This window comes from Xyrauchen texanus, chromosome 4, assembly GCF_025860055.1.
Source record: "Xyrauchen texanus isolate HMW12.3.18 chromosome 4, RBS_HiC_50CHRs, whole genome shotgun sequence".
Lineage (NCBI taxonomy): Eukaryota > Metazoa > Chordata > Actinopteri > Cypriniformes > Catostomidae > Xyrauchen > Xyrauchen texanus.
In genome coordinates, this window is record NC_068279.1 from 19,287,497 (window position 1) to 19,313,265 (window position 25,769).

Here is a 25,769-nt window from a genome sequence, read left to right on the forward strand (position 1 = left end):
ACATGGAGAATTATCCAAGGCAAATTTGGAAAAGCAATGAAAAAAATGAAGGGCAAGAGTGGAGATTAGTCTGTTCTTGAAGATGACCAGGCTCAAACCTTTTTTTCGGCAATGACAAACTGTGTCCAAATTCCATTTTTGGAAAAGGTAAGCTGACATTATCCAATCTGTGATATAACTCTGGGTAACTAGTCAGCTGTAGCAAGTTGGAGCTACTGTAGCTTCTGTCATGTTTTCAAAACATGTTTGTGGAAACAGAAAGCTAACTAATTGTAAGAAAAGTAGACCTTGCATATTATTGTGTGTTGTTGTTATCGAGATAGCACTTCACATATTTAAATGCCACTCTTTAAAACACCGGCCCCAGCTGTGTGGCCAGAGTCTGAAGGCATCTGAGTGTTCATAAACTGTATATCATTCTTCTGCAGTTTTTAACTTCTTTTTACCCCTGACCGAAGAGCAAAGAAGATCTTCCCCAAAAGTATATTGGGGCTTTAACAGATAGCTCTCTCCAGGTACATTAGAACTCCTTGGAATTGTGTACCGGTGGAAACCTAGTAATTTGCAATTAAACCTTATTAGCTTGTACAAATAGATTCTCATACCCCAGATTCTAAATCCTACCCCCCCCCCAGGTTTAATTTGGCAAGCTGGCATGCACTTTATCTCAGATGGCCTAGACTAATGATCCCAGGTGTGTAGAGAGAGCCATCCATCCCTTGGTACTGCCCTCATTCCTGGATTTCACTAAAACTGTCTCATGGCATTCCACTGTGCCAGCCTTTATAAATAAAACAGGATAAGGGTGCCTGTCAACTTAACTCTCAAATTTAAGCGCACATACACAAACACACAGGTGATAGATTGTTCTTCCAAAAGAGGCATGCTTTACTACTCGCAGGTCTTCTAAGGATTATGGCTAGATTGAGACATTGTAGTTTACGTAGAAAAGTCATTGCAATTTGCAGGAAGTATTTTTCATTAAAATAGCAATGACTGCAGATGCTGATGTGTGCGTGTCTGACTTTGTTGAAATTAGTTACTGTATGAGTTAGAGCTTGATAAATGACTAAGAGCATTACATCAAGAACATGAAGATAATACAGACCTTCTGTGCCATGACAATGTATGGATGTATTGTTAGACCTTCCAAACAATCTCAACAAACTGGAGATATGACAGACAAAGAAAGAGATGCTGTTCCCTTTAAAGCACAACTGTTGCTAAGAAAAAGGGATAGTTCACCCAAACATTTTAATTTAAAAAAGCTACAATAAAAGAGAATGGTGACTGATGTTATCAGTCCTTAACATTCTGTCTAATATCTCTTTTTGTGTTCCATAGAAGAAAGAAAGTCATACAGGTTTGGAAGGATACAATGGTGAGAAAAACATGACAGCATTTTAATTTTTGGCTGAACTATTCATATAAGCTGTAAAGTGTGTAATTTCTGCACCTCTGGCATTTTCAAACAGGTTTCCCGAACACTTGCCCAATTTACTTTTGGTGAGACAAACAGATGGTTCCAAACTCATGCCACTGGTTGAGCCAATGTTGCTGTTGGGCTGGTTGGGATGCTCAAACAGATCAATGTTTTGAAAGAATTTACAGTGTTTACACTTTATGGGGAAATCAACCTAAAAGTAGCTTAATTATAGTTGTCTGCATATTAAGCTTCGATATGAGTAAATATTTTACTTCAACATTTTTTTTTCAAAAATTACACACTTTAGCTTTTACTGAAATGTATTTGCTTTTGTATGTAATACTACATGTTATTGTTCTGTGTATTAGATACACAAATAAATTAAATAAATCAACTCTAATAAATCATGACTACTACAACTGTATTTCCATTACATACATACTGTAGAATATCAGAAATACATGAATCTGAAATCTACTTTTTTTGACAGGGAGAGAAGACTGGCACTCATGCACACAACAGATTTCAAATAGGTTTATTTTAAGTGACCTACATAATACTCATTCAAGTGGTTTGCTCAGGCTTGCTGAATTCTTCAGGCTACACATGATAGACAGCTTGTTTTGTATCTGTTTTTTAAAGCCTTTTAGAATGACACAGCCCTCTTGCCTTCCGTTCAATGGTTGCAAGCTCAGGTTCATTCCAATTAAATAATAGTATGCCAGGCCTAATGCTCAGGGCACAGGAGGGGATGGCAAGAGGCAGTCCAGCCTAAAGCACTGTGTTTGGACACATAGGGTTATTTACGCCACACCAAGCAAGCTAATCAAACTCAGTAATTTACTCAGACAAAATACAAGTTGACTCGAGCTGCCATTGACAAAGTCTGATGTCTCTGAACCAATCACAGCAACTCCACGTTTCTTCTCTCTTAACCCCCTCTTTTTTTATTCTTTAAAAGGCATTTTTCAAAATTTTATTTTTTTATAAAATGCTTTTTAAGACCATTTTCCACCCTCTTTTTAAAGCTAAAGTGTGTAATTTCTGCACCACAAGTGCCACTAAAAGGAATTGCAAAAATAAGCATTGTTTTCAAACAGCCTTCTGAACACTCCCCCGTCTACCATTTATTAAACAAACAGATAATCCCTCCCCTCAACGTTGTTTCGTTGGGCTAGTCAGGTCACTGCTGATCACTGTAAGCGGAAACACAATAAGTGGCTACTCTTAATAATTCGAGGACATAATTTGAGAAAAACCTTTAATCTATATTTATCTAAACAACACCATGTGTTTAATAATTGTTTGATATTCAAAGCAACTTACAGTGCATTCAATGTCTTGGGAATCGAACCCCTTATATTGGCATTGCTAGTACCATTCTCTACAAGTTGAGCTACAGGAAGAAACATTAGAAAATGTATTAACTTATATGGTTCACAATGCCTACAGTTATCACAGCCATGGCATATCAGTTAGTGAGTTCAAATATAGCTTGCCTCATTTCCAGAACCTGAGGCTGGATTCATGAAACATCTTTGAGAAAAATGTCTTCTTAACTACCATTTTCTTCTGAATTTCTTTTTATTATTATTAATTGAGAGAGAGAAAACCAATAATCAGGACCAAAAGGAGGTTACACCATGTGACTCTACCCTACCTAGCAACCGGGCCAATTTGGTTGCTTAGGAGACCTGGCTGGAGTCATTCAGCACACTCTGGATACGAACTTGTGACACCAGGGGTGGTAGTCAGCGTCAGTACTCATTGAGCTACCTAAGCCCCCTTTCTTCTGAATTTCTAACTTAATTTCTAAATAATTAAGAATATTTTACATTGCTGTAAAAAAAAAAAATAACTTAACTTCTTAAGAAAGTTCTTATCTTTTTCTAAAGATTGTTCTTAAAGCTACACTATGTAACTTTAAAACATTTTTGGTTAAAAAATTTTAAATCGTTATTAATGTGAGAGTGCAACAAAAATCCATCTTCCAAACCATGTCTTTACCAAAATACACTTTGATAAACCTATAATAATTATATTATACATATTTTAGAGCTGTTGGGACAGACTTTGTAGGAAATTGCATACATACGTCATTCACCCATGCGTTGATGTCATATCCATATGCAAACAAGATACAGTAGCGTGTGCGTGGTGTGGGAGTAGCTGAATCTGAAAGTTTGTTGTCACAATGAACGAGAAAAATTGACCATGGATCATTTAAAACAGTAAACCTCCAGAGAATCACTCTGTAAAAACAAAGAAACTCTGAACAGAGCAGCGTCTTCAAGCAAAAAGGGAAAGCGACAGAGTCCTAAATAAAACCTGTATCAACATCGGCTTGGCATTTCAGAGGTGGCGACAACAAAGGTTTTAAAAGGCTTTTTTCTTACTCAACAGGTAAGATATTTTATTGATATGGTTTATGTATAGTTGTGTAATCACACACACACACACACACACACACACACACACACACACACACACACACACACACCACGTATGTGTAGTGAAACACAATAATTATACTATTATCGCTGCAGAACTTTTCACTTGCTAGCACAAGTGTGTATTTTTCTTTATAACTGCAATAATTTATATAAATACATCCTTTAGTCCTAGGCTTACCAAGTCTTGAAATGATGATAACCACTGGTTGGTATAATGACAATCTATAAATGAGTAACTACCCTGGTCTATTTGGCCAGAATATCCTGCAGTTATAAAAACGTTACAACATTTGACCTTATCACAATAACAATCATTGTGTCTAATGTTTACAAACGTTGCCAACTTTTATAATGTAATTTATTTCAAAACATCAATGTTTCCAATTAGTCAAAACAACAGCATAAGATTCGGACACTTATCTGCTCAGATGAATGACACATTTTCGGATATATGTCTTTTCTTTTCTTTGTCCATTTGCTCTGATAAGATGTCCTGTATCTGTGTGTACACTGGTGCATCAAACCACATTCTTCCATGCAGAGGAGCAGAGCCGAACCACAACCAAAATAATATTCTTCCACACGACGCATGCAGTTTTATTTTTTAACCAAATGTTACACATAGTGTAGTTTTAAGAAAAATTTTAAGAAGAATTCAAATTCTCGAGAAATGTTTTTTTCTTCAAGATAACATCTTAAATTTAGTATAACCTCACAGTTGTTTTAAATCCCAAAAGGCATGTTATTTGATGGATTTACTGGGTTATTTCAAATGTACACACGTGTGTATTTTTCTTTATAACTGCAATAATTTATATAAATAAATCCTTTAGTCCTAGGCTTACCAAGTCTTGAAATGATGTTGACCACTGGTTGGTATAATGACAATCTATAAATTAGTTACTACCCTGGTCTATTTGGCCAGAATATCCTGCAGTTATGTGTGACATGATCGATCATGTTAAGTCGAAAGTTCCATGGGCTGTATATGCAGAAATTTGATTTTAAGGTTTACGTTTTTTAAGGTTTTGAGTTTTATGTTATTTTTATTTTCTGCTTTCAAACCATGTACATGTTATCAATAAATTCAACAATAAATGTTGTTTTGAAGCATCTTAATGGAGTGCCCAATCATGCTATTGCTAGCCTAGCAATCTAGAGTCCACAGAAACACAATAATCACAAAATTTGAAGCTGTGTCCTTTTTCCTTTAGTCCAGGGGTTTTCAAATTGGGTTAAAGTGAGCCTCCCCCTAGAGAACTTGAAGACAGCCATGTACCCCCCCCACCCCCAACACCTCCACAACCACTAATTAGCCTGTTATTATTGGTACTACTAGGCTACTACTACAAAACTATAAGATTTTTTTATTAAGATTTCATTTTGATATAGGTTATATTTTTCCAAAACATTTCAAACACGTTTGTCTTTTTAAAATATATTGTGAACATACTTTGCTAAACATTTTTACCATATTCAAGCAATTGCCTTCTGAACAGAATCATCCACAGTCAAAAAACTAAACAAATATTCTCAACAGCCCTAAGAGCCAAAAAAATCAGACATTCTGATCACTGAACAGATAACCCTCAATGGTCAAATAACTAAACTGGAAACATGTTCGTTAACAGCCACAGACTACTAATGTTATCTCAACTGAATAAGAGCTATTATATAGATTTTAGGCTACATAAGCAAATTCAACGTTGAAAACATCAAAATCAACAACATCTGCAAGATGGTCAGTGCTGTTTTGTCACACTTCCATATACAGTAGGCCTACGTTTAGCAAAAAAAAAATAAATAAAAAAAAAAATAAAAGAATCTGATTTTGCTTCTTTATTTGCATCGCCCCTACATCAGTGGGAACAATGAGTCCGACTTTTTGATTGGTGATCGATGCGAGGCTGCACGGTAGCCTATAAACGTATCGTCCTCCACCTGCAGCCTTGATCGGTATTTGCTTTTAAGCAGGGTCAATGCGGAAAACCCGCACTCACATAAGTAGGCTAAATGGCGGTGAAGGAGATGAGGACTTTCATAGCCTTTCGAGAGAGGTGAGGAAACTCAGTCAATACAAAGCGATCGATTTTGCAACACACATATGCATAACACGCACTTTAACACGCAAGCTAGCAGGACAGATGTGTACATACGTGAACCGTTATCAGGGTTCATACACATTTTTACCATTACTTTTCCATGACTTTGAGGCAAATTTTCATCACCATACATTTCCTAAAACATCTATGTACACATGTCAAATAAGAAAAATGTACCACAGCACATAACTAAAATGAACGACAACTGACAATCTATGTGGTTTACTACAAAATAAAAATGTATTTAAATAATGCTCACTGGCACACCAGTAAGACTTTTAAATAATATAATGTGTCATACTCTGAGAACTCAATTGTTTAGCCTTCATAAACCTTAATGACTCAGAGGGAAGAATATTGTTTGGAAAAAAAAAGGAAATAAAAGTGTCCAGAAACACTGACATTAACTTAATTAAGATTAAAACAGCGGAATTTAACACTGTGGAGGTGCGTTAGGTCCCAATGCAAGATAACTGATGTCATCATGCTTAAATAGGCAAAAACGCATGCGCACGTCATTTTCGTGTTCTGTACTGCGGTCTGCAAAACAGTTTTCACATTAACAAATTTTCATGCGAACCGTACTCGGTTTCGAACTAAACGGACAGTGTGAACCCCCCTGCTTTTGCTCCGGTACACTGATGCGACTCTTGACAGAAAGATCAAGGGACATCAGTGACAACCAGCACAGGTCTTCTCTCATGTTTTCCATTAAAAACAGGAGAATGTATGTGATACTGAGACATTAGATGATTGCTCATCAAGAAGTAAATAATAACACTGCTCAAACTCACAAGCAAACATCACCATAAGCTTAATTAACATGGCAAGTTATTACATACAAACATTTAAAGACTTAATATGTTCGAACAATAATGTAAATATGAAATGTACTAATTCCTTGTACACTATCCATATGAACTTGAGCAATCGTGAGCAAACTTTTCTAGCATTAATGAGGTACCAAGTGCGACACCGCATGGCGTTACGCATATTCACAAACTACTCAGTTTACGCAGCAATGCATTTTGCATACTCCTGCTCCACGCGTGCTCTGAATAGCGCTTATTCACGTTGCTCCGCGATCGTGCCAAACTTGAAGAATTATTAGCGCACACTTGTACTGCTGAAAATACTTTTTTGAAAATTCCAAGACTTTTCCAAAACATTCAGTGTTAACTTGTTTTTCCATAACATTTCCAGGCCTGGAAAACACATTTTCTAAATTCCATGACATTTCCATGATTTCATGACCGTACTAACCCTCTCTGCGCCTCCCCTGGGGCTCTCTTGCCTCACCAATTGAAATCTCTGCTTTAGTCCATTAAATGCTTTCTGTGTCAAAGTGACTCACATTGATGCAGAGGGTCACAAATATTAAGCATTACAACATTATAATATAGCTACATTTTTAGAACTACTTCAACACTATACTTTTATAGTCTAATCTAGCATTCTTGTAGGCTTTTCGGGTGTACAAGGCAACCTCATGAGCTATAGCTCATGAGCTATTAATTTGTACAATTAAATTTTTTATTTTTCTGGTCTTGGAGAAACACAGTACACCACCAATGGGCATGCTACTGATGTGTGGAATCAGGTGTGAAAAATAAGAGAGATATCCAAAACGCCCATTGCTGTGGTATTTCAAGACCAGGATTTAAAATCACAGTTATAAATAATTTGGGTGAACTATCCCTTTAAGTATCCCAGAATCCTGGAGTATGACATAAAAGGGCAATCCCAGCAGAGCCCAGCAGACCGTGATGGAAAATTAGAGAAACAAATACAGCAGCAACTGCGGGACATCTGTAAATACAGAAAAGCAATGGAGAACAAAAAATAGTGAAGTTTTCCTTAGATGTCATGTCTGTAAATTATACCAGCTTTGCCGGGAGGTGATGTCCCCTTTGCTGTGGAGAAGGCCGGTTACTGACTGAACAGTAAGTATATGAGGGTAAAAAAATACTATTACAGTGTATGTAAAAGCGAACACTGCTTTGAGTCTTAAGCAGCTCTCTCACAAAATAAAAGACTGGTGTCCATGCAAATGAACACATTGTCCAGGAATGTTTTTATACTACACACCTGAATACCTAAAGAACATGCTTTATTAACAGTTGAGACATTCTTCATCAAATTCAGTACATACTGTAAAGGTACAGGAATTCAGACACTGTGCTGGAGGTAGAGTGCAGAATCTCCTGCCATTAAACTCCATGATAGTTTCATGTAAAAGTGGCCATTTCCCACAAAACTATGAAAAAAAAAGTTGTCCCTAAACGGCTTACAATCATGCAGTGAAAGCAACATTCTGCAATTGTCTCCTTCTCTTCCTAAGATTATCAAGCCATTCTTTATCTCCCTGGATAAAATATAACTCCAACCATGTGGATGACATCATGTGTGCTACACAGCTCAGGGCCAATCAAATTCTGTGAGAGCTTTGATTTGCCCAGCAGGACGCAAGTCTTCTTCCAAGTCTTCAGCAGATGACACAGGCCGTTTACACAATCAGAGCAGTTTGATGTCTCCCAGCTCAGAGCTGTCCTTTGCACTAAGTAATAGAATGTTGTTAGACAGAGATCACAGCCTTGCAGCTGTGCAAAGACAGCCCTATTAAAACCATCAGAAATAATCTCAAAAGACAACCCTTACAAAAATGAACTGTAGTAAAACTGCAATCTATGTAGAAAAAGTGCAGTATTGTGTATTACAATTATGCTGTACTTCAAAATGCCAAACTTTCTTGCCTTTTAAATGCAGTACTGACATAGTGCAATGCAGTAAAATTGCAGTTCAGTGTAGTACAATTTCATATCAATGCAGTAGATCTGTAGTTTGTACAGTTCACCTGCAGTTCAGTGCAGTTAAAAAATGGATAAACAGTATAAAAGGAGCTGCAATCGCAAATGCAGTTTTCACATTGAAAAAAACGTCTAGGTTACGTATGTAACCTCCGTTCCCCGATGGAGGGAACGAGACGTTGTGTCAGAGAAGCGACACTAGGGGTCTCTCTTGAGCGCCGATATTCACCTCTGAACTATGAAAAAAGGCCAATGAGAGTTGGCAACCAGTATTTGCATGTCCCGCCCCCGGACATACGGGTATTTAAGTGGCGCAAATACGGGAGTTCATTCAGGATTTTTCTGAGGAGCCAGAAATGGTCCGGCCACAACAGGGGCTCGGCTCAGCGACGTGGCAGGGGAGACACAACGTCTCGTTCCCTCCATCGGGGAACGGAGGTTACATACGTAACCTAGATGTTCTCCTTCTGTTGCTCTCTCCACGTTGTGTCAGAGAAGCGACACTAGGGGTCCACTTAAAAAGAGCCATGCGCTGAGCCGTGTACGTGATCTGCTGATACAGGAGCGAGCAGGTATTCCTACGTGCAGAACGACCAACTGTATCAGGCTGCACGTACCCTTCCCCAATGCCCCATTTAAGCCATCAGGATTCCTTATTGTTACCCTGGAGGGGGGAACAAGGTGATGGCCGCCAACATGGGAATGGGCCAGCCTGGCTGGGCCTCTTTTCTCTCTATGTTTCTCGCATAGAGCAACTACGGCCGGGGCCCTTACACGCATTGAGGGAAGGGGGTCTTAGCCCTTATTAGGGTGGAGAAGACCCTGCGGAGGCCACACCTACCCGGGAGGGGAGGCAAATTTTGAGTGGCAAATACATCGCATGGCCTATACTTAGGTCTTATGCAGAAAAGTAGTGTGGTGGTAGATCCAGCCTTGCAGAGGGGGGAAGCATACAGCACGGCAACCGAGGCAGCTGTAACTGCCTAAGGGAAACATGGAGTCAACTCGTGAGGGGACAGAAACGTGGTTTTACACACAGGGGGAGTCCGAACCTGTGGGGCACCTATACCAGTACAGGGTAGCTTGCGGTACCCGCAGTGGTTTGGGTCGGCGAGTTCCTCCGCAGAACTGCGACCCACGAGGGCTAGGGAGGAGTCAACCAGTGTCCCAAACCTGGGATCTCCTGGGAATGAAGGCGCACTGTTTCCCCTGGTTAGGGGAAGGGCTGGGTGCAAGCGATTCACCCGGTCAGATCGTGGACGTGCCACCAAGTTCTCACGGGCTCGGTACCTGAGAGAACACGGGACGATACTGACTCAACTCGGAGATTGTAGAATCCCGCAAAAGTGTTAGGTGTTGCCCAGCCCGCTGCTCTACAAATGTCTGCTAGGGCAGTACCCCTAGCCAGTGCCCACGAGGACGCAACACTCCTGGTGGAGTGGGCTCGGACCCGCAAAGGGGGGGGGCACGGCCTGGGTGTGATAAGCCAGGGAAATGGCGTTGACAACCCAGTGGGCGAGTCTCTGCTTGGAGACAGCATTCCCTTTCTGCTGTCCCCCAAAGCAGACGAAGAGCTGCTCAGAGTGTCTGGTGCTCTGTGTGCGGGGATGTGAGTGGCGCGCAGTGACTCCAGTCGCTGCTGACTCCAAAGGAGGAGACGACGGGCGAGCTCTGACATGTGGAGGGAGCGTACTCCGCCTTGGCGGTTTATGTAGGCCACCACCATGGTGCTGTCTGTCCTGACTAGGACGTGCTTGCCACGAATCAACGGAAGAAATTTCTTCAGGGCAAGAAAAACGGCCAGCAGCTCTAGGCAGTTGATGTGCCAGCGCAGCGGGCCTCGGTTCCACCGGCCTGCGGCTGAGTGCCCGTCGCACACGGTGCCCCAACCCAATTTGGAGGCATCGGTTGTAACCAGAATGCGACGGGACACCTGCTGCAAGGGTACTCCTGCCCGTAGAAAGCAGAGGTCTGTCCAGGGTTTGAAGGTTTGGCGGCAGGCAGGGGTAACTTCCACGCCGTGCGTGCCGTGGCGCCGTGCTCGTCTCGGGACTCGAGTCTGGAGCCAATGCTGAAGTGGTCTGATATGCATCAACCCCAGTGGCGCGGCCGCCGCAGAGGATGCCATATGCCCCAGGAGCCGTTGGAAACGTTTCAAAGGGACCACGGTTCCTGGTTCGAAAGAAGCGAGGCATTCCAGCACTGACTGCGCACGCTCGTTGGAGAGACGTGCTGTCATTGAGACTGAGTCTAACTCCAAACCGAGAAAAGAGATGCTCTGGACCGGGGTGAGCTTGCTCTTTTCCCAGTTGACCTGAAACCCTAAACGGCCGAGGTGGTCGAGCACCTGGTCTCTGTGTGCGCATAGTAATTCCTGCGAGGAGGCCAAAATGAGCCAATCATCGAGGTAATTGAGTATGCGTATGCCCGCTCCTCGTAGCGGGGCAAAAGCTGCCTCTGCGACCTTCGTGAAGACGCGAGGGGACAGAGACAGGCCGAAGGGGAGCACCTTGTACTGATACGCCTGGCCGTCGAACGCGAACCGTAGAAAGGGTCGATGTCGAGGGCGAATTGAGACGTGGAAGTACGCGTCCTTTAGGTCTACCGCTGCGAACCAATCTAGATGCCGGACGCCAGATAAAATTTGTTTCTGGGTAAGCATTTTGAATGGGAGTTTGGACAAGGTCCGATTGAAAACTCGCAGGTCCAAGATCGGTCGTATGCCGCCAACTTTCTTGGGTACAATGAAGTAAGGGCTGTAGAAACCCTTCTTCGTTTCGGTCGGAGGGACAGGCTCTATCGCGTCCTTGATTAGAAGGGAGGCGATTTCCTCGCCCAGGGAGTGGGCATGTTCGCCGTGCACTGCGGAGGAACGAACGCCCACGAAGGGGGGCGGAGACCTGGCAAACTGAATTGCGTAACTGAGTCGGATGGTCCGGTGCAGCCACCGTGACGAGCTGGGCAGTGAAAGCCATGCCTCTAAGCTCCATGCTAGGGGTACCAAGGGGACGAGTATTTTGGACGTACCCGGCGGGGCTTCGCAGCGGTGCGGAACAGGTAACGCGGCGTCGGAAGTGCTGAGAATAAACTCAAAGCACTTACCTTGTTCCGCGCACCCGGCAGGGGGCGGGTTCGTGACTGAGGAGGAGGTCTGATGCTGGCGTCCTCTGGACTCATCTGAACCGGCCGGCCGGGGAACAGTCGTGGGGCTGAGGGCGGGAGCACCGCATCCTGGGCGCCAAGACTGTTGTGGCCTGAAAGCACAGTGCCGTGAGAACGGCATTTGCGGGCCATGTGACCCAGAGGTAAAGGAAATAGCTCTTTTATTGAGAATTTGGGTACCGCAGCCCCCGTGGCAAATTAAAAAACAAAAGATTCTCCTCCCGGCCCTCCACCGGGGGACGGAGTGGTCTTACCACCTCCGGAGCTAACTTCTTGTCCTCGGGGTCCGCTGTCTCAGGGACGCTTGGGAGCATTCCGGGTCCTCGAAGGGGTCCGTGAGGCAGGGGGCGTACGCTTCCTGCGGTTTGCTCAACGCCGGAGCTGAGAGCTGGGCCCAGGTTGAAGACGTCAGCTCATCATGCACCTCCGGGAAGAAAGGAACCGGGGGGCGGCGAGGCTGTGAGTGGCGCCCAACGCCCAAGAACCAATCGTCCAGCCGTGATGGCTGTGGGGAGGATGGAGGGTTCCAATCCGGACCCACGCTGTTGGCTGCCCGGGAAAGCATATAGGACATCTGTGCGTCGGCCTCCTCCTGGGCGTGCAAGCCTGAAGGCGGCAGCCCAGAGGCGCCCTCAGCATCAGAGCCCACGCCCTCCGATGTCGCGGCAAACTCATCTGCTTCCATCGCAAGAGGGTAGGCAGACTGGCTGTGAGGCGAGTCGCCGCCACCTCGAGCGGGGACGGGAGTCAACGAGCGTGCCGGGGCGCGGGTGGTCCGAGGGGGCATACCCGGCGGAGCTGCACCCGCTGCCATCCCCGAATCGCCTCCATCGCTGGCCGCATCGTCCTCAATCCCGTGGGAAGAAGGAGCGACGCAGGGGGCAGCTGGAGTGGCCTGCTTACGGTTGTAAGCAAGCCGCGACCGCAACTTTGTTATGGTCATGTTCTCGCAATGAGAACATGAACCATCCACAAACGCAGCCTCAGTGTGATCGCTGCCCAGACACACGAGACAACGCCTGTGGCCGTCGGAAGCGGAGAGTACTCTACCACATCCAGGAACAACACAGGGGCGGAAAGTCATCTTTACAAAGACGCGTCCTTAAAAGGACGTTCAACGCCGCTGTGTTTTTGCTCTTTTAGAGGAAATTACTCTTTTAAATAAAATCACTCTTTTATGAATGAAAGAACTCGTGAGAGATCTTTCTTATCTGCAACTGTCGATGCGCTCAGGGGCAGGAAGTGCACAGCCGTGCAAACAGGAGAAAGCAGCTGTTGTGCCGTAGAATCCAACAGCATGCAGCAGAGGATAGCAGGAACTCGGTGTGTAAAACGCAGCAGTCTGCAAACACGACCATCGGCTCCGAAGAAATTTTCGGAATGAACTCTCGTATTTGCGCCGCTTAAATACCCGTATGTCCGGGGGCGGGACATGCAAATACTGGTTGCCAACTCTCATTGGCCTTTTTTCATAGTTCAGAGGTGAATATCGGCGCTCAAGAGAGACCCCTAGTGTCGCTTCTCTGACACAACGTGGAGAGAGCGACAGAAGGGGAACTGTAGTTCTAAAGTATCTAAACTAGGGCTGTTGAAATTAATGCATGGGATTAATTTACAATGTTTAATGCGTTTATCATCAGAGCCTTTGAGATGTAACCGGGGGGACCTTACACAGAGACGCACGCACCACAAAAAAAAAAACACAGCAGCAATTCCGAGTCAGTGATCAAAGTGATGTAATGTATTCATTTTTTTGTAAAATAAACAGTTGCTTTTGTGTGCACAGGGACCTGGTGCTGATGCACCTCAGCCGTTTAGGGCTTCGGGTCAACTGGGAAAAGAGCAAACTCTCCCCGGTTCAGAGCATCTCTATTCTCGGCATGAGTATGACAGTGTGCCTCACGAGGGAGCACGTGCAGTCGGTGCTGAATTGACTGAGTTCGTTTAGACTGGGCACAGTGGTTCCAATGAAACAATTTCAGAGGCTCCTGGGGCATATGGCATCCTCAGCGATGGTCGCGCCACTCGGGTTGATGCATATGAGACCGCTTCAGCACTGGCCTCAAACTCGAGTCCTGAGATGGGCATGGCGCCATGGCACATTCCGTGTGACACTCACACCTTCCTGCCTTCACTTATTCGGCCCTTGGACAGACCTCAATTTTCTATGGACCAGAGTCCCTCTACAGCAGGTTTTCTGATGCATTGTAGTTACTATGGATGCCTCCAAGTTGGGCTGGGGCGCTGTGTGCAATGGGCACGCAGCCACTAGCTCCTGGATGGGGCTCCTGCTGGGTTGGCACATGGCGCAGATTTCTGCCGTTGATCCGTGGCAAGAACGTGTTGATTCGCTTAGACAATACAGCGACACTAGCGTATATAAATTTGCTCTCGTCGCATGTCACAACTCGCACGCCATCTCTTCCTTTGGAATCAGCAGGGGCTGAGGTAGCTGCACGCCACTCATATCCCGAGCAACCTAAACACAACAGCGGATGCGCAGTCACATCAGGTAATGCTCAGCAAGAGTGGAGACTCCACACTCAGGTGGTCTAGCTGATTTGGGCTCGGTTCAGCAGAGCAAAGGTAGATCTGTTTGCCAAGATTCCACCCACTGCCAGCTCTGGTGCTCTCTGACAGAAGCCCCACTCGGCACAGACACGCTGTCAGCTGGCCCATGGGGGCTGTCAGCTGGCCCATGTCTCTCGGGAAGCACAACCTGAACATCAGGTTTCTTTTGAGGCACGAGGAGGCTGAATCCTCATAGACCGCGCCTCATTCCCTCATGGGATCTCTCTGTAGTCCTATGGGGCAGTCCCCTATATGGAGCCCCGTTTGAGCCCTTGGAGTCAGTTGAGCTAAAGGCGCTCACGTTCATCAAGAGGGCAGGGGAAATGCAGGCGTTCTCTGTCAGTGACATGTGCCTGGATATCAGTCCGGAATACTCTCACGTGGTCCTGAGACCCCGACTGGGCTATGTGCCCAAGGTTTGCACGACCCCATTTAGGGATCAGTTGGTGAACCTGCAAGCGCTGCCCCAGGAGGAGGCAGACTCAGCCTTGTCATTGCTGTGTCTGGTGCGTGCTTTACTTATATATTTGGAACACACACAGAGCTTTAGATGCTCTGAGCAGCTCTTTGTCTGCTTTGGAGGACAACGGAAAGGGAGTGCTGTTTCCAAACAGAGGATCAACCACTTGGTCATTGATGCCATCGCTTTAGCGTATCACGCCCAGGACATTCTGCCCCCCTTGGGTCTATGAGCACACTCTACCAGGAGCCCTCCTGGGCTCTGACCAATGGTGCCTCTTTAGCAGACATCTGCAGAGCAGTGGGCTGGGCAACACCCAACACCTTTGCAAGATTCTACAATCTCTGGGTTGAGCCGGTTTTGTCCTGTGTTGTAAGGTATGAACAGGTAAGTTTGCGGGACAACTGGCTGGGTGTACCGCTTGTGCATAGCGGATTCCCCCTTGTTGAGGTGGAGATGTGCGGTTTTACCCCCCCCAGCTGTGTTCACAAAGTTGTGGACCCTGGATGTCCTTGCTCCTTAGCTCTGTGGCAGGCGAGTTAGCAGAGAAACGCGATGCCGGCCCAGTACGTGTGCTAAATAGGCCCTGTACTGGGGTAGGTGCTCCACATGCTCTGGTTGCATGTATGTATCATCAGCAAGACGGTTTCCCCCTTTGGTAAACCAACATCTTCCTTGGGCTGAGTTCCCTCTGCCACCGGTCACCCTGTTTGTAGATCTCCTCCCCTCTGGGTAGGACCTACCACGGAGACTTCTCCATGTGTGACACAGCCGACAAAGCTCGGTAAGACCATGTGATGTATTTCAACACCATTATGTCTCCTTTAGGTAGGGTGTGGTCCCCGCGGTGTCTCCCACTTTTGAAGGGACAACTCCCCGACGCAAACATTTATGACTCCCAGCTGAATGATTTCCATTCTTTTTTGGGGAGAAAAAAGAGAAGAGGCCATGGCTGGGGCAGCCTGTCCCCATTTTTTCGCAACAGCTTTCCCGTCTTGCACCGCCAGTCCACGTAACACAGTTCAGCTAGTCGTGGTGTTTCATATGGAGACCCCTAGTGTCACTACATTGACACAACGTAGCGTGAGAGACAGATAGAGAATGTCCTGGTTACTTTCGTAACCTCCGTTCCCTGATGGAGGGAACTAGATATTTTGTCCCTCCTGCCACAACACTGAACTACCCGCTGAAATGGCCGGGACATTGTCTCGGCTCCTCAGCACAAAACCTGAATGAGTGGTTGTGACCCAGCTCCTTTTATACCCGTATGTCCGGGGGAGTGGCATGCAAATTCCACTCGCCAATTCCCATTTACCTTTTCTCAAAGATCAGTGGTGTTTAGGCCTCCCAAGAGCAACCCCTAGTGTCACTACATTGACAAAACATCTCGTTCCCTCCATCCGGGAACGGAGGTTACAAAAGTAAATAGGAAGTTTTAAACTGAGATGTGGATTCAGATGGAAATAAATTACCACACGACCTTGGTGTCATCAAAAAACAATAATTAATTCAGCTGGAAATTTTCTCGTAGATGGTGAGAGACAAGCACAGACATCTTGTAATCGGATGGCAATAGAATCACTGACACCCTAGTAAATGCTGGAATTACTTTACAGCCCCAAAATTAAATGTGTATTGCAATGAATATGCAACCTATGGGGACAAGTTTTTTAAATTTGTGTACCTTCCACTTAGACTTTGAGAAATGTTTAATGAGAAATGTTTACTGTGAACGGCTTTGTTTGGAAAATCTTAATAAAACATTATTGTCATGCAATCGCGATTAAATATTTTAATGGACTTACAGAGCTAATGTTTTATAAGTTTATACATTGGACATTTTTTCATGTTTATTATACTTTTATATTTGCTAGTAAATGTTTAATTTGAAATATTGTGTTGCTGATGCTCAGGTGTCTTAATGGCCAGGCACACTTTTAAAAGCTTTTAAATCTTTTTAAACATTTGAATGTCAATACGCTTCCTGTACTGCAGTAATACTGCATCCAATTTACCACACTTGCACTACAGTTAAAAAACTGCAGTTATTTTTTGGAAAGCATTACACCATGCAGTGTGTGGTGATAAGTAAACACACCATAAACAGGCATAGACACAAATGCTGTGAGATAACAGTGCTTATTCAATTTGCTTCCTCTAAAAAAAGCTTGAATGCTTTGATCCCCAGGCAAACTGCAAATGAATGTGAAACCTGTAGCCAATAAATTCCTTTTTTAATATCACAATGGATTTAATATAAGCTTTTGTTTACTCATATTTATTTATCTTATTTGTGTCTAAAACCACAGCTGGCATTGCATCCATTATCAGTAAATTGAGTAGGACATTGTGATTGGTATTTCTGAGACAGAAAACATAACATATTTAAAAATATAAAACCATAAAATGACATTAAGTTTGACATATTAAAGAAGCCATTATTCCTGGAACCTTTAAAGAAATGCAAACCGGTAAAAGTTTAGACATGTTTGTACATGTAAATTATTGTGCATTTTGTCCCTTACCTTTCCCGAACTTGCTCCAACATCAACAGATAAACCACTGTGAGAAGAGAGAGTAGGAGAGAGAGAGACAGAGGGGTTGTTGAGAGATTTTGCCAAAAAAGATGTTAGTTACTGTTTTTCTCAATCGCTTTGGCACAATCGTCAAATGACTATTAAACTTAGTCAAACTATACGACTAACTATAAACATTAGGTCATTTGTTCACAGACTATAGTAATTTATAATTGCTTTGGCACAAAATGAATTGAATAAGCCTTGCAGATCAAAATAGTATGAATTAATTTGCTATTGAATGATATTAATATCAAATGCATTTAGAAACAAGTTCATTGTGTAAAACCCTACATGCTAAATAGAACAACCAACAATCACAATAACCTGTCACACATATATTAGATACATAATAGTTATGTGGTATTGTTGTAATAGCTGTCAGATGAATAGATAGAGAACAATTCAATTTCCTCACTCTTTAGAGCAACCAAATGCAAATGCTTTCCAATTTAGCTGACAGGTGAAACTCATAACATATCAGTTCTCAAACACATTTATACTGCAAGGGTAAGAGTGAATTTCACAGCTGTAGAATATATGGAGCAGGCAGGAGACAGACAGGGTCAAGAGCCTGCTCGTGCAAGAGGAAGGGGCAGTAGAGAGTGGGGTGGCATGATGAGGGGTAGAGGAAAAGGAAGAGGGAGAGAGGGGCACAGAGGAGGAGGAAGAGCCAGAGAAAGGCAAAGGCACAGAGAAATCTCAAATGAGATACAGGTAACAATTATATTTCATGTCATCAACCATGGCCTAAGTATGATAGAGGCCGGTCAGATTAGTGCAGCCTAATCTGGACCGGTCCAAGGTGTAATCAATAGTCCAGATATTCAGGAGAGAATAGAGGTGTAAAATCAAATATTGTACTGAAATATTCCTTTACACTGGTATTCCAGTAAATGTAGCCAATGCATGTCTCAGATTTATGTAGAATATATTGACTTTACTGTGCTGTATTTTCTATCTAGGATTGAGCGTCTGCCCCATGGTGGTGGCAGAAGATCAGTTTTCAATGTTCAACAAGAACTTGAAATTTGTAATATGGTCATAATGCTATTAGACTAAAACATATTCAAAGTGCAGTCATACAAGATGGCATCTTAATGTCAACACCATCAGCCTCTCCACAACTGATAGAGGTGAAGAGAAATCAAATTGCAATCAAGCAACTCTACATGGTACCTTTTGAGAGGAATGGTGAGAGGGAAGGAGCTGAGGTACTAGTATGGATTCATAATTTCACACTACACAGTGCTGTAATATTCTTGTCTTTCAGTATTGACAAATACAACCTGTATATGCAGAATATGCTACACAATGTTGGATATGTGTAACTGTATGATTTACAATATCTACTGTAAATTATTTCCTAAATTGCTTTACTATCTTTTATAGAGTAATGGGGCTGGAGGCTGATGAATCCCCACACATTTTTGTGTATGTTGATGAGACAGGATTCAGCTTGACCAAAGTCAGAAGACGTGGCCGTAATACACCACACCAGCGTGGAGGGAACATTACAATGTGTGCTGCCATATAGGTTTACTCGGCCACATTCCCATCACTGGGCCCTCAATCGTCTCCTCAATTTCCTGGAAACTCTTTACAGAGATCTCAATCCTGAGAATGAGAGGGGGTTGGTAAGAAATTACTTGCCAATTTAATACAACGTACAGTCAGGGAAGGGTTTGTTGCCCACCCACATTTTTTGGGAATTTCTCCCACATTACTCCCCATTCTTAAATCCCATTGAGGAGTTCTTTTCTGCATAGAGATGGAAGGTCTATGATCACTGTCCTCACAACCAGTTGTCCTTACTGGGTGCAATGGATGCTGGTTGTGAGGATATCACAGCAGATTGTTGTAGGGGGTGGCTGCATCATGCCAAGAGATTTTTCCCTCATTGTATTGCAGGGAGGATATCAGGTGTGATGTAGATGAAATGTTGTGGCCAGACAGAGAGGAGTGGTTGGAAGACCCATGAGGTTGATGTACATGCGGGCATATTTTCTTGCACATATTTTAGTTCCTAAATTTTGCTGTTGCGTGTGTGTGTGTGTGTGTATGTATATATATATATATATATATATTAGATATTTATAAAAAAAAATCTGTACAAGCTTTACATATTTTCCGTTGGCTGTAAAGTGTGAACATACAATGATGAGATATGTTTGAATAAATGTTTTGTTGAAAGTATAGTGTATGCCACGACTTTTTGACATCAATACTATTCAGCTGCCTACATATATAATGTTAGCAATTGGACAATATTACATAGTGGGTAACTATCACACTTTCAGAGGACACTGTCATTTGACAAGCTGTCTTTGCATTTTGACTGTCTTGGTCTAAGCAATGACAAAGGAACCTTTTGTTTTGATGACAATGATTTAATCATTGATTGATTAATTTACATTTAAAACCTGAATTAATTATTTTGAGTAATCCCCTTTTGCAGGTCACAGAGTGGTATGCTGAATGTACCACGTGATGTGAGGATTGTATTAAAGTTTTGACAATTGTAAGTTTGTTTCAGTAAATGTGCCAGATCAATTGAGGAAAAACTGTACAATGACAGCCTCAGTCACTGAGAGTTGCAGTCACCATGCTCACCCCCCCCCCCATATAATGAAAATGAATGATGAATGAGGCTGGCATTCTGCCTAACATTGTCTTTAGAGTTCCACGGAGCAGAGAATGTCATTCCGGTTAGGAACAACATGAGGGTGAGTAAATCATGGCACAACTTTCATTTATTGGTGGACTATCCCTTTAAATACCATAGTTTTAAAATAAGTATTTATAGACTGCACAAATTCCAGGAAAATGAAATTTGGAAAATTCCTGTGGAAAATTCCAGGACAGTGATAAGAAAGCAGTTTGCCTCAAATATTGGATGACAAATCTAATGAAGTGTGGAACTAAAAGGCACCTTGCCGAATTACCAGGGGAGTACTTTAGAAATAAAAACACCCTATCAGATCCCAATCAGCCAATTTCCATTTGGACCATTGCATGAAAAAGAGAGACGTGTCCCCTGCTGTGAGTCATAGTGCTACAGACATCCCACTACCTTGTCCTACACACATTTCAACCATCATAGCTTATGGCAAGTCATCTAACAATAGCATCTACATCTAGCTTAAAAATCATCTCAATCCTATTCTTAGAGACCTTCTTTTAAACCCACCATCTGTATGACTGGACTCACTGACCTGAGTGTAATATAATTTAGTGAAAGGAATGAGACCATGACCAAACCTCAGAGAAATGCTGAAATTTTACATGAAGTTGGACTATTACAGTAATGGAATGAAACAAAATAATTTTCACATAATTACCTAGCTTACTTTAGGTAAATTATAATTAAATTGTGTTCCCCTTCTGTCACTCACTCGACATTGTGTCGAATTAAGTGACACAAGGGGTCTTCCTTGGATGCCGAATCATACCTCTGATCCTGAGAAAAGGCCAATATCAAGTTGGCAGACAGAATTTGCATGCCCCGCCCCGGACATACGGGTATAAAGGGAAGCGGGGCAGCGAATGCCAGTCAGAATTTTTCTTCAGAGCCGAATGGTTGTGCAGCGATCAGATGAGTTTCAAGCCTGTTCCACTCACCTCTACCAGCGAGAAGCATTGTTGTTGGATACGCACGGCGCATTTCCAGCTGGTGTCTCTCTCTCTGCGCGCTGTGCAGTTCACGCCCCTGGGCGCTTCGACAGCGATTTCTTTCTGTTTAAAAGAGTGTCTCCTCCTAAAAGAGTTGTATTTTCTCTAAAAGAGTCTGAGTTTTCCACTCACAAAAGATCAATACACAGGGGCGTTGAACGTCCTTTTCAGTACACGTCTTTTTCAAGATGCCTTTCCGCCCCTGTGTTGTTCCTGGATGCGGTAGATTTCCCTCTGAAGCCCCCAGGCTTTGATGATGATATCACCGCTGCATCGGAGAGCATCCAGGCATCTACGCGGAAGACTCGACTGGGCTGCCGCCTTCAGACCAGCCCGCCCAGTTGGAGGTGGACGCGCTGATGGCCGGCATGCTTTCCCGGGCTGCCGCGAGCGTGTGCTTGGAGTGGAACTTCACGGTTTGACGACTGGTGCCTCGGTGCCCGGCGCTGCTCACAGCCATTCTCCCCGGGTACCATTCTTCCCGGAAGTGCATGACGAGCTGACACGGTTGTGTCACCTTTCACTGCCCGTAACCGACCCCCTCGCTCGTCCGCTCTCACTATCCTGGATGGCAGAGCGGCCCGAGGGGTACACGGAAGTCCCCCAGGTGGATCGGTCGGTTGCGATCCATCTGTGCCCAGAGAACGTCGCCACCTGGCGGGACCGCCCGGTACTCCCCTCTAGAGCCTGTAGGACGATGTCATCACTGACCTCCAAAGCCTACAGTGCAGCCGTGCCATGGCTCTCCTGCAGGTCCATCAAGCCAAGGCACTTAAAGATCTGCACCTGGGTAGTCCCGATCCCGATGTGCTGCAGGAACTGTGCTCTGCCACCGACCTTGCTCTCAGAGCCACGAAGGTCACAGCGCAGGCATTTGCTTAGACAAGTTGCTACTCACCACTCACATCCCTAGCAACCGCAAACACGACAGCGGACACGCTGTCACGACAGGTTTCGCCCAGCGGAGAGTGGAGGCTCCACCCCCAGGTGGTCCAGCTCATATGGGACCGATTTGGCAAGGCCCAGATAGACCTCTTTGCCTCCCAAGACAACTCCCTCTGCCCTCTCTGGTACTCCCTGACAGGAGCCCTCAGACACACAGGCACACAGCTGGCCCTGGGGGCTGCGCAAGTATGCATTTCCCCCAGTGAGCCTTCTTGCATCGGTGCTGTGCAAGATCAGGGAGGACAAGGAACAGGTCATCCTGGTGACCCCCTACTGGCCCACACGCACCTGGTTCTCGGATCTCACAGCCCCTCCCTGAAAATTCTCCTGAGGAAGGACCTTCTTTCTCAGGGATGGAGCACCCTCTGGCATCCGCACCCAGACCTCTGGAACCTCCACGTCTGGCCCCTGGACGGGATGCGGAAGATCTAGTGTGTCTACCACCTGCTGTCGTAGACATGATCATCTAAGCCAGAGCTCCCTCCACCAGGCAACTCTACGCCCTAAAGAGGCGGTTGTTCGCGAATTGGTGTTTTCCCGAGCCGAAGACCCGTAGAAATGCGCAGTTCGGGCTACTTGCCCAAGGTTCCTACGACCCCTTTCAGGGACCAGGTCATGAACCTGCAAGCGCTGCCTCGGGAGGAGTCAAACACAGTCCTGTGTCCGGTGCGTGCTTTGCATACCTATTTGGACCGCATGGAGCTTTAGATGTTCTGAGCAGCTCTTTGTGTGCTTTGGCGGATGGCGGAAAGGGAACACCGTCTTCTAACAGAGGTTAGCCTAACACTCCCAGGCCATGCCCGCCCCCTCGTGGGTTCCAGCACACTCTACTAGAAGTGTGGCATCCTCGTGGGCACTGAGCCATGGCACCTCCCTAGCAGACATCTGCAGAGCAGCGGGCTGGGCAACACCCAATACCTTTGCCAGGTTTTACAATCTGAGGGTTGAGTCGGTCTCGTCCCGTGTTTTGTCAGGTCTGATCCAGTAGAACTCATAACGCGGCACATCTGACCGGGTGTTCCGCTTGCACCTTGCGCCCTTCACCAAGTTAATCCAGTATGCCTTATGTCCCAGTTTAGCAACTGAGCGTCACTGCCTAGATGTTTCTCCTCCCTAGCCCTCTGGCCCATGAATTCAGCGGAGCAATTCATGGCCAGACCCACTATGAGTCTCAATGCTCTGTACTGGGGTCAGGCTCCACGGGCATAGTTCCCTCTTCAGGCTAACTTCCCGTGATGTTTTTTCCACGGTACAGTCCCCCCTTGCCCCGGCCGCCATGCTTGTAGAGTACCCCCTCATTAGGCTGGACCTACCTCCGCGCCATATCCCACATCCGGCTTCACAACCTTCGTGGTGTATTTGCCACGCAGTACCTCCCCCTAAAACTGGGCTGGGCGTGGCCTCCGCAGGGTCTTTCCCTCCTGAAAGAATAGGAAATTTGCAGACCAGACAGCTACCTTGCCTCTGGCCTCGCCTACAGCCCCACCACGCCAGCACTGACGAGATCTGAAGACGCCCCCTTAGGCCTCTTCCTCAGTCTCTAAATAGAGCAGGGTAAGGGCTTCGAGTCTTCTCTCAGCACCCTAGCCTCAGGACATCCTAAAAGATCCTGACATGCTATCTCCTGCTCCCCCCGAAAGGCCGCCTTCCCCCGACTTAAGATCCTCCTATGTGAGAGACATAGCGAGAGAGAAGCCCACGGCTGCTGGGCTTGCTCTCATGTTAGGTATGAAACACCTTTTTCCCCCCTCTGGGGTGCGGGAAATCTAAGGTTTGTATGCAAAAAAAAAAAGAGTTGGGGGCATTGGGGAGGGCTACGTGCAGCCGGCACAGGTGCATCTAGCACACAATAGCTTGCTGTGCACCTGTTTCGACAGTCACGTAACATGGTCAGTGCATGGCGCTTTTTTATGGACCCCTTGTTTCACTTCATTCGACACAACGTCGAGTGAGTGACAGAAGGGGAACATCATGGTTACTGGCGTAAACCTCCATTGCCCGAGGGAGGCCGTGCTTCATTTTCGGCTCCTCAGTGCAAAATCCTGACTGGCATTCGCTGCCCCGCTTCCCTTTATACCCGTATGTCTGGGGCGGGGCATGCAAATTCTGTCTGCCAACTTGAAATTGGCCTTTTCTCAGGTTCAGAGGTACATTTCGGCATCCAAGAAATACCCCTTGTGTCACTTCATTCGACACAATGTCTCGTTCCCTCCCTCGGGGAACGGAGGTTACGACAGTTACCATGACGTTAACTCAATTTACTTTCAAGTCATGAACAGAAAGACACTTAAATGACTCTGATTTTAGCATGCAGTGAGAAAAAGTCCCAATAACCTTTATTTCACCTCCGGACATGGAATCACACCTTTTATTCTACCAGGCAAGTAGAAATCACTAGAGTGGTTCATTACATTTCTAACAGAGGGAGAATGTGAAATAGCCAAAACAAAGTCAAACTTAAGTAAATCAAAGGTTTCAGCCCACAGAAAAGAAAAATCACATTACATAAAGCTTTTGTAGCTCAGTTTTTCCTCTCCTAGACAGCAATGCTATTAAATGGTAGTAAAGGGGAAAATATAACCAGAGATTTTAATATGAATCAAACCTTTCTATTGAAATTCTTTCAAGTCCAAATTAATTGAGCTATGCTGACCACATACATTTTAAAGCTCTATAGTCTTAATGACAAATGTTCAGCCATGAAACTTTATAGGCTTTATTTTCGTGAGCATGCAAAGCGCAGAGCTAAGTGCAACGACCATGAGCAATGTCTTATCCAATTTTCATGAGAGCGCTAATTGTAATCGCAATTTTCGTGCCAGCGCAAAGCGCAAAAGGCCATTGGTGGGAGTATCTGCACTATTGTGTGTGTGTATGTGCACAAACTTTGGGTGTGTTGTGTGTTAATGAAGTGAATTAGCAATATTCCTGAGAAATAGGTCATTGCCATTTAAAAGCCATGTCTTAACTCAGCACAAAGTTTAAACACAATTCCTGCATTTGCAGTTTGGAAATTCCACCAGCAGGTGGTAATAAAGTTAATGTCCAAACTATAGAATTATAGAAAACATGAAATAATGAGTTGCAGCCATCTTATATGAAACCAAAAATTATGAGATTTGTGTTAACCTATCTACAAGTCACTGATTATTTTTCAATTATTAGTATTATGTTTAAATTTATAATTGTATTTATGATCTAATTTGCAATAGTATTTTTCCACCTGTTGTCGTAGAGTGATTTTTAAGTCTGGGGCTGGTGGAAGAATTTTATTTTTGACCACTTCATTATTTAGATTATATTTACATTTCATTTGAAGTGTAATTTAAATTTACAAATATTTTTAATTAAATATTTTTGTGATTCAAAAATTCATTACATTTTTCAATATCAAAATCGAACGGCAGAATTGAAATGCATGTCAATACAATCACTGTTAATAGTAGCCATGATTTGTGTGTCAGTAGATGAAATTTATTAATAATACGCACATTCTCTGAAATTTTATGGAGTCTACATCAAAATGGGACAATCCCATTTTCCATGCGTATAAAAGGAGAGTGACACTGTCATAGAAACATGCCCGTCAATCAAG

General features: G+C 44.4%; 1 protein-coding gene across 3 annotated transcripts in view; it reads right to left on the reverse strand.

The window, feature by feature from the left end:
• Window positions 1-25,769, reverse strand: part of LOC127643227 (whirlin-like) — a 144,464-nt gene that overhangs the window by 50,854 nt on the left and 67,841 nt on the right. For all 3 annotated transcript variants that reach the window (XM_052125867.1, XM_052125866.1, XM_052125868.1), the window contains exon 5: window positions 17,507-17,543. In XM_052125867.1, the coding sequence (XP_051981827.1) occupies window positions 17,507-17,543 (37 nt within the window). The remainder of the gene's footprint in view (window positions 1-17,506; window positions 17,544-25,769) is intronic.